This window comes from Eptesicus fuscus, chromosome 16 (assembly GCF_027574615.1).
Source record: "Eptesicus fuscus isolate TK198812 chromosome 16, DD_ASM_mEF_20220401, whole genome shotgun sequence".
Classification (NCBI taxonomy): Eukaryota; Metazoa; Chordata; class Mammalia; order Chiroptera; family Vespertilionidae; genus Eptesicus; species Eptesicus fuscus.
The window spans coordinates 18,986,952-18,996,799 of NC_072488.1; the positions used below are offsets into that span (position 1 = coordinate 18,986,952).

Here is a 9,848-nt window from a genome sequence, read left to right on the forward strand (position 1 = left end):
GACATGCTTGGTGTAGTGGAAGCATAATCTCTAGAAAGTCCTTGGTGTGTGGGGTGGACAGGAATCAGCAATCAGACACATGCTGGAAGGCAGGGCCAAGAAGATAAACCAAGTGTCCAAGGTGACCGAGAGTATGACAGAGGGGGGGGGCAGAGCTGGGAAGTGAGAGGATTCTTAAGAGCTGGTACCAAAACCCTGTGCCTGCCTGACTTGCTGCTACTTCCTTCCCACTGATAAGGTACAGGCTGAGAACTACGGAGCTAAAAGTAGATATTATTTCATCTAATTTAAGAAACCATCCTTGTAGGATGCACCATTATTTTACATATATAATTTTATTGATTTCAAAGAGGGAAAGAGAGAGAGAGCTAGACACATCAATGATGAGAGAGAATCACTGACTGGCTGCCTCCTGCACACCCCCTACTGGGGACTGAGCCCTCAACCTGGGCATGTGCCCTTGACCAGAATCGAACCCGGGACCCTTCAGTCCACAGGCCAGTGCTCCATCCACTGAGCCAAACTGGCTGAGGCTGCACCATTGTTTTATATGCTAATTAATATAAAAGATGGGGGTTGCCAGCTGTAATTATGCCTTTGATTTTAAGACATATTCTGATTTCAAAGATGTTAAGATGTTTTTAAAGTGTGTTTTAGAATGATGCCCTGTGCATGCTAGCCAAGACCCTCTACCTTTGCAATAAGCAGCGGTGGTCCTGAGGTTTCATAGATGGCACAATTGGGGTCAGGAATGTTACCTCCTAAACCATCTCCCCTTCCATTAATATTATTTGACTAGAGGCCCGGTGCATGAAAATTCACCGGGTCCCTCAGCCCGGCCTGCCCCCTCTCACAGTCCGGGAGCCCTCAGGGGCGGGAGGCAACCTGGTGATCAGGGGAAGGTGACACCCCATCACACCTCTGCTGCTGCCACTGCCAGCAGTGCAAGCCATGGCTGACCCTGGTTACCTGAGCCTCAGGTGGCCCTAGACGGCTGGGTAGCCGCTATCCAAGGCTTGCCTGTGCCTCTGGCCGGCCCTGGGCGGCTGGGGGGCTGAGGGGACTGTGGGACTCTGGAGGCAGGTGTGCAGAGTGGCCAGGCCCACTGCCTGGGGGCAGGCCCAGCCTTGCCACACACCTGCCACCCCAGCAGGGCTGAGGGGACTGGGCGCCACCATCTTGTGGCTATGGGTGCCGCCATCTTTGAGGGCAGGGCAGTCAATTAGCATATTCTCTCCTTATTGGCGGTGGGCTCTGCCATCTTTGCAATGGCATGAGGGTCAATTAGCATATTCCCTCTTTATTAGATAGGATGTTTTTCCAATCCTATGTAAAGTGTGGGTAGAAGCTGCTTTAGAAGATTTTGCTAATTTTATCAATCTAAAATCTAAGAAAAAGATAGTCACTTGCTAAATCAGTGTAGCCTAAGACAAGTTTCTCAACACTCCTCCCCTTCCAACTTGATTGCCCACCAAGCTCTTTCCATAGCGTCTGGTATTTGTGAAAGTCACAGAGCAACACTGTATTCTAATTTCTCACCAAATACTTTCATACATATTTACAAGTAAAGGGCATCAATGCCTGCAACTTGCTCTCAAACGTTTCAAGGAAAAAAGACAGGGAGAGAGGGAGGAAACCAGAGAGAGGAAAATGATAAAGCAAGCATGATAAAATGTTCCTAACTGAAGAATCTAGGTAAATGAGAGTTCTTCGTGATGTTCTTGCAGCCTGTCTGTAAGTCGAAATCTTATCAGAATGAAAGTTACTAAAAATAAAAAACTAAGAGCACAAGAGAGAAATATTTTCATAACACTATGACCTCACATTGCCCTCTCAGCTTTTTATTGACAGTTTCTTATAAGAAAGGACCGTGAAAAGAACCTGAGATTGATAAATCGCTTAATGTCCTCCACGTGCTTCTTTGTTCTTCGAGTTCAAGGCTAAGTAAAAGTTTGTGCTCAATTGCAATCATTTTCCCCAGCAGGATCTGATATGACCTTGCTCTTTGAATGGTTTGAATGTATCTATGGTCTTTATTGTAACCTTCCTTCAATGCCTTTTGAAAATAGAAGGAATCTATACTCTTGAAAGGGTAATATGCAAATTGGTCACCATGCCCTCACAGTAACAACTGAACAGCAGGCTGCATGGGGCGATCAGGCCGGCAGAGGGGGGCAGTTAGGGGCAATCAGGCTGGCAGGCAGAGGTAGTTAGGGGTGATCAGGCTGGCCGGGGAGGCGGGGGGCAGTTAGGAGGCGATCAGGCAGGCAGGCAGGTGAGCAGTTAAGAGCCAGTGGTCCTGGATTGTGAGAGGGATGTCTGACTACTGGTTTTCAGACATCCCCCGAGGGGTCCTGGATTGGAGAGGGTCCAGCTGGGCTGAGGGGACCCCCGCATGCACGAATTTCATGCACCGGGCCTCTAGTATATTATGTAAAGAGTACCTGCCTTCAGTTACACTGTGTTCTTTTAAGAGATGATCCATTTAAAGTCTCCTGTGCTTCCTAAATGTAGTAAATGGTGCATTTCTCTAATGGCTTCTTCCCGTTTTCTTCAGTTTCCTTCTTCCTTTTCCTCTTCCTCTTTTCTTCCCTGGCTCTTCCTTCCTTCTTTCTTCTCTCCCAGGCATCTCACCTTCTTATCTCTTCCTTGCCCTCAGGAGACCACCATCCCTGCAAGCCTTTCTCTTCCTTTCTCTCTACATTCTCCTGTTTACCTTTCCTCTCTCACAGAAGAGCAAAGAATAGGGGCTGAGGAGAAGGAAGAGTGGGAGTGAAGAAAGTAGAAAAAGGGGTCAGAGAGATAGAACAACTAAGAAAAGAAAAAGGAGTAAAATATCAAAGATAACACTGGTGATCATTTAGTCTAGTCTCACAGTCAATCCATGAGTGCCTCCTGCTCAATATTTGTGAGCTGAAGGTCTTACTAACTCAGAACAGTGATGATTCCACAGGAAGGAAAGGCCTGTGGTTGCTTCGGCAGGTTTGTTCCTGGTGCTTCAACCCCCACCCCATCCGGTTCCTGAAATTCACCTTTCTAACAGTGGAACCAGGAGCCTGCTGTCTACTACTTTGGTCAACGGAGAAAAACTTTACTTTCCTAATTCTTTGATCAAGCACAGACAATCTTCAGGCAGATGGAGAATATTGTTTTTCATTTTTATTTCCTAAAAATAAATATTTACCAGGTTACCAAGAAAATGCATAAAGCAACAAGAAATAAAATAAAAACAACAATAAAAAAGACAAAACGCACATTTGGGTTCAGTTAAACCACAGTATCTAGCCATGGGCATGTTGATTGATACCTCTTCCAGATTTGGGATGGGTTCTTGGTAGAAAATCCAGATTCCAATCTTCTTTTTCTCCGTTAACCTCTTAGTTTTTAGGGTTAGGTCTGTATTCTATCACTGGTTTCCTTCTCTTTGCAGAAAGAAACAAAAATTCAGGTCAAAAACTGTAGTGACAGCCAGGGCTTGAGAAAATAATTGGTAATGTGATAACATAAGTGGCTATTCCTCCCCTACGCATTCCCTAAAGAGAACACAAGGGCTGGATAATTATACACTGGTTTTGTGACCATCAGTCTCCAACAGGATTTTTCCATTTTATGATGGACGGGTTCATGACTCAACTGTGGCCTGTCGCATGGTTGGACTGCTCTGGTTAGAAAGCTCTGGGTGTTAGGAAGTTCTTCCCAACATTAAGAAAGAATTTGGAGTGATTGTTTCCTGCTGAACTTAGAGTTACCATTTGGAGTGACATTGATTAAAACAATTTCCCTTTCACATGACAGCCCTTCACATGTTTGAAGATGGCTATTGTGCTGTCGCTGAGCCATCATCCCACCAACTAAGAAATGCTCCAGTTCTTTAAATGACTTGTTTTCTAGAACTGTATCCAGCCTTTCTGTGCCTTCTAGACCATGTAGTTTTTAAATGTGCCTAAGTAAGTACCTAAAACTGAACACAGTACCCCAAAGGTGACATCTTGCTTAGCCCAGAGAGATGTATTTAATTCCCATCAGCCACACAGAGTTTCTTTAATGCAAACTAAGTTTTTGGACTATCTATATATATATATAAAGACAGCAACCAGAACGCCATAACTACCAGAACAACCGGTCTCTATGACGCCCACTGCAGCCAGCAAACCGGCCTGATCAGGGGATGGGGCCGGCTGGCCAACCTACCTTGGCCCCTTCCCCCAGCCAGCCCTACCCCGATCGAGGGTGGCCCGGCAGCCAATCCCCCCATGGCCCTTCCCCCCTGCCAGCCCTGCTTCTGATTGGCATGCCCCACCCCAATAGGGGTGGGACAAGCCTGCCAACCTCCTGAAGCCCCACCCCCCAGACAGCTCCACCCACAATCGGCCCCCCACCCCATTCATGGGCTGGGCGGGCCGGCCCACTGCCCACAACCCCTCCCCATGGCCGGCCTTGCCCCCAGTAGGCCCCCCTACCCCAATTGGGGGTGGGGCCCATCGGCCAATCGCCCGTGGCCCCTCCCCCCAGCCAGCCAACCTCCCGTCATCTCCTCCTCCCAACAGGCCCAATTGGAGCCTGGCCAGCTGGACTCCACCTGTGCATGAATTTGTGCACTGGGTCTCTGGTTTTTAAATATTTGCATTTTCACTATTGTACCCATACTAAGCCTGTGATCAAACTGAAGTCTTCATCTTTTATTATAAGACTTGATACCATTCTGAGTCTTTCATTGGACTTTGGCCATTGATTTTTTTTAAACTAAATATGAGATTTTACATTTATCTTTTTTTTTTTTTACATTTACCTTTTTTTCAATTACAGTTGGCTACATTTATTCTTATTAAATGCATCTTGGGGCTTTAGGACAGTGTCACAGTCCATGGAAGCCACCTTGATACTCTTGCCGTCCCTGAAGGCCAGAGACCAGAACGGGAGCAGGAAAGCAATATAGGGAAAGCATGTCTAGTGATCAGGTGACCACTGGCCCACTCTGGACTACTTAAAAGCCACAAAAAAAAAAAATCTTTGGACTGTGGTTTATATTCTATATTCACAATATTATGCATATCATTTTCTGTTTTGGTAAGATACAAATTCTTAAAACACACACATATAGGACATGAATAGACTCTTGTTGCAAAAGGTTCAACCGGTATGCAAGAACATGCAGAGAAGTGGGAAAACCCATACTCCCAGCCCTTCTCAGACATGATGACGGGAACCATGTGCCTTCTATTTATGTATGTGCATATGTTTGTACATATGTATGTACTTTAATACAAATGAGATCATAGTAGAAGTACTGTTCAGTGACTCTTTTTTCTAACTTAACCATTGTCTTGGTGTCCACACAGAAAGTATAGATCTGCCTCATGCTTTTAAACTATTGTGTAATTTGATTGTAACAATTTATTTAACCATTTCTCTTAGATCATCATATGTGCTGTTCCAACTTATTATAGACTCCACTCTAATGACTTCACTTTTCTGTGCAATTCTACATATGTTTGTGTTTCCCCAGTAGATATACTTGAACCAAGGGAATATGCATTTTAAAGGGTGTTGATACCACCTCATTATCTTCCAAAAAGGCATGCCAGTTTGCATCCTCATGAACCTGGGGTTTTGTACCATGTAGCCTGTGCCAAAAATACCTTTTCCTTCTTTAAAGAATTATTGCTCTAATTTAGCTTTGCAAATGTAGAATGAAAATAAAACAAAAATATTACTTGTCTTTCAGACCTATTCCTTGCTTTAAAGAATAGGTATGCGTGTGTTCATATTGGCTCCTCTTCTTTTTTTTTTCCCTTCTGATCTGTGACTTTGTTTTTAATTATCTTAAGCCTCATGCTGACATAATTTACAATTTTGTGTTGATGACCTATTCTCTACTTTAATCCTAGTGAGCTGGCAAAAGCACCATTACCAATCACACACATATATAGTCAATGGATAGCTATTCAAGACAATCCTGAATTATAACTTAGTCTGACTTAAAGAATTCACAAAGTTTGCCACTATATCTTGTCACACTGAGTTTTAAAAGCACCTGACCTTAAAGATCATCTATAAAATGCAGGAGTGTTAAATACTCTTTATTTGATATTATACATAAACCACACTAAAATGCCTTTCATTCAGGAAAAGGCAATGGTTTAGATACAGGGAATTTTATTAAATTGGCATAGTTGGGACCAAAAAGATAAAATGGTCACTGCCAGCTTATCTGCAGCCCTTCCTTTTAACAGGCTAATGAACACAACTTGAAATACAAGCATGTCTTGCAGGTCTAAGAGATAGGGAAGGGATTTCCTCAGAATTTAAACAAGGTAATACAACCAATCATATCAATCTAAATCTCAGCCAATCTCCTACAGGTTCTGAAATGGCACTCACCACCTCTGTGAAAAGCTGAACACTAGGAATCAAGTCCAATCATATTTTTAGAAGGAAGGACAGTGACAGTGCTTGCTGAACTAAAATTATTATCAAAGCTCAAAAAGCTGACCATATTCACTTAACCACAAGCCAATCTTATTTAAATCAGGACTGCAGGAAAGAAATGCTCTATTAGCCATTCATGATCTGAATTCTGCTGTATGAGATCAATTTAAATATGGTACACATAAGAGAAGTCAGGAGACACTTGTCCAATCTAATAAAGAGGGAATATGCTAATTGACCCTCACATGACGCAAAGATGGTGGCGCCCACAGCCAACAAGGAGGAAATATGCTAATTGACTGCCCTGTCCTCAAAGATGGCGGTGCCCACAGCCACAAGATGGCGGCACCCAGTCCCCTCAGCCCTGCCAGGGCAGCAGGCGTGATGTTCTGCGCACCTGCCTCCGGAGTCCCTCAGTCCCCTCAGCCCCTCAGCCACCCAGGGCAGGCCCAAGGCACAGGCAAACCTCAGATGGCGGCTGCCCAGCCACCCAGGGCCGCCCAAGGCTCAGGAAACCAGGGCCGGCTGAGGCTTGTGCTGCCGGCAGTGGCAGCAGCAGAGGTGTGATGGGGCGTCGCCTTCCCCTGATCACCGGGTTGCCTCCCACCCCTGAGGGCTCCCGGACTGTGAGAGGGGGCAGGCCGGGCTAAGGGACCCCCCTATCCAGTGCATGAATTTTCATGCACCGGGCCTCTAGTAATAAATAAGGCAGTGGCCAACTATTACTCATTAGTAGCTTTTTAAAAAATATATATTTTATTGATTTTTTTTACAGAGAGGAAGGGAGAGGAATAGAGAGTTAGAAACATCCCTACGTACCCCCCACTGGGGATGTGCCCGCAACCAAGGTACATGTGCCCTTGACCGGAATCGAACCCGGGACCCTTCAGTCCGCAGGCCGACGCTCTATCCACTGAGCCAAACAGGTTAGGGCTCATTAGTAGCTTTTTTGAGATAAGCTATCAAGTCTGACCATTCTGCACTCTTCTAAATGCCAGTGAAGATCATTTTTGTTCCATGGATGTACTTCCTGGGATTCTCCAAATACTCCATCAGTGTAGCCTCTCCCCAGGTGATACCTTTGTTCTTGTTGGCTTCCGTGTAAGAAAATCCAGGGGCCTGGCCTATCTTTCGCCCAAAGAGACCATGGAGATTTGGCCCAGTCTTGTGCTTGCCTCCCTTTTCCACAGTATGGCACTGGGCACACTTCTGAACAAAAATCTTCTTGCCCTTCTCAACATCACCCATTTTTAAATCACTTGTTAGTCGCGCACAACACTGAGATCCCCACTCACAATCCAAACGGCCCGCTTGCTCGGTTCTCTTCTTGACAGATGAGGGAAAACCCCAGATTAAAGCCTGTAAGAGTTTAGAAGGGGTACATTCCAGCTCGCCACATCCCTGTGGAGCACATCACAGAAGCCAGGGCGGGGAGAGTGACCTCAGTGGCTCTGGATATCCCCTTTGAGATGATGGCAACTCTTTACAGACCCCTGGGCACAGGCCCAAATGCCTTCCAGGTTCATCTAATCCTCCAGAGGAGACTGAAAGCAATGAAGCCAACATATCACAACCATTAAGATTTTGGCTTCTGGGGTCAGGCACTCTTGGCTGTGAGGCCCAGCTCTAACTTAAAAGCAGTGACCTTGGCCCTGATAGCTAACTCTTCTGAGCCCAAGTTTCCTTATTCATGCAAGAGGAATAATACTATCCTAACCTGAGAGGGTAGTTGTGAGGATTACCGTATTTTCCAGCATATAAGACAACTTTTTAACCCAGGAAAATCTTCTCAAAAGTCAGGGGTCGTCTTATACGCCAAGTGTTTTTTGTTTTTTTCTTTTATTGTTTAAAGTATTACAAATAGTAATACATATGTCTCCTTTTTTTTTCCCCCTTGACCTCCCCCCAGCCTCCCCTACCCCCCAGCACATGCCTTCATTTTTATTTGGTGTGCGTTGGAAGAGGGGTAGTCTTATACGGCGAGTATATCCCAAACTCTATATTTTAACTGGAAAAGTTGGGGGTCGTCTTATACGCTGGAAAATATGGTAAATGAGATATTGTCAGGAAAATCCATTAGCGACGTTGATGGTAAAGCGTGAGCTCTCTATAAGAGTATTTGCTATTATTCCTCCTACAACCAAGCCCTTATTCCTGTCCAGAGTCACACGAGGAATGAAGACTTGGCCTGCTTGGTTCACTGTGATGGCTCTCAGGGCGACACACCCTTACCCACCTGCAGGCTCCTGAGAGCCTAAGATGATACCAATCATCTTCTCCTTGTCTTGTCCTGTGACACTTTGAGTGGTGAATGGACAACTCCAGAGCCAGCCAGGGTGTATGAATCTGCCTCCACTTCTCCTAGCTGAGTGACTTCAGTTGCTACAGATCACTTCTCCGGGTCCAGGTAAAATGGAGATGATCCGGATGAGATGGAGGATGTGGCAGAACAGCTGCCATCGGTAAAAGCGACAGGAGCTGTCAAGGAAAACCACCCCCCTCTGGATTTAGGGCTTAAAACTGGCAGAGACCAGCTCCATCCAATATGGAGACTGATTCATCCAATGGTAACCCCTAGCCTCATTATACGCTCACTGTAATACATCAGCAAGCTAACCGACACACCCAGAACCACAGAAAGCCCATATAAGGACAAAAATGGCCCATGGAGCTCTTCTGAGAAGTCTCCACCCCTTTTCCAGAAAGATCCTGACTATTCCTCTCCCTCATTAAATGCTCTATCCCCGCCCCCATCCCCGATTAAATAAATCTCAGTAAAGGAAGCAAATTCTGTTAAGGGAGGGGGCCGGAGGGGGAGGCCTGCTCTGCCTGTGGAGTAGCCCACTCTCTGTCTCTGCTGCACTAATAACCTCACTTCCATTTTAAAGTCTGTGCCGGCTCCAATGGGATTCTTCACTGCACGAAGCCAAGAACCCACCGTGGTGAGGACTAAACGAGCGAATGCATGCCAAGCTGTTAGACCAGCGCCACCTGACAGGGGCTCAGACAGCATCGGCTCAACGGCCATTTGCTGTGGCCTCAGAGCCCTCTGCTCTTGGCAGAAGGGCTCAGCATCAACAGCCACTCTGTGTTTCCCTCCGACTCCCAGAGGGTAGCGTGTGTCTCCCTCACCTCATCTCACCCCGCCCAGACGTGCCCCCTCCGGACCTTTAGCACAGAGGCAGTTCCTCGGGCAGGAGGGCGCCACGCTCCTGAGAGGCCCTGGAAGAGGCCGGGCGGGGTGATGTCCTCCACGCCAGGCTTTGGGCCGGTCCCTCTGCGGCTTTCGGGAGTGCTTTCCAGGCCTGCGGTTAATGAGGCTGCAGGACCGCGCTCAGGCAATGCCCTGCCAAGGGGCGTGGAGACGACACCACGCTACACAGTGCAAATGTGAGGGAACATCAGGGAGCGCTGTCATG

At 46.4% G+C, this 9,848-nt stretch overlaps 1 protein-coding gene across 1 annotated transcript; it reads right to left on the reverse strand.

The window, feature by feature from the left end:
• Window positions 1-7,263: 7,263 nt before the first annotated feature.
• On the reverse strand, window positions 7,264-7,812 carry LOC103305670 (cytochrome c-like). The gene has a single exon (XM_028139835.2). The coding sequence runs from the start codon at window positions 7,675-7,677 to the stop codon at window positions 7,417-7,419; it is 261 nt and encodes an 86-aa protein (XP_027995636.2). The 5' UTR covers window positions 7,678-7,812; the 3' UTR covers window positions 7,264-7,416.
• Between the last annotated feature and the right edge of the window lie 2,036 nt (window positions 7,813-9,848).

What these genes read in the sequence shown, in the direction of transcription:
- LOC103305670 (XM_028139835.2), bottom strand. Translation starts at nt 7,677, where the DNA reads ATGGGTGATGTTGAGAAGGGCAAGAAGATTTTTGTTCAGAAGTGTGCC.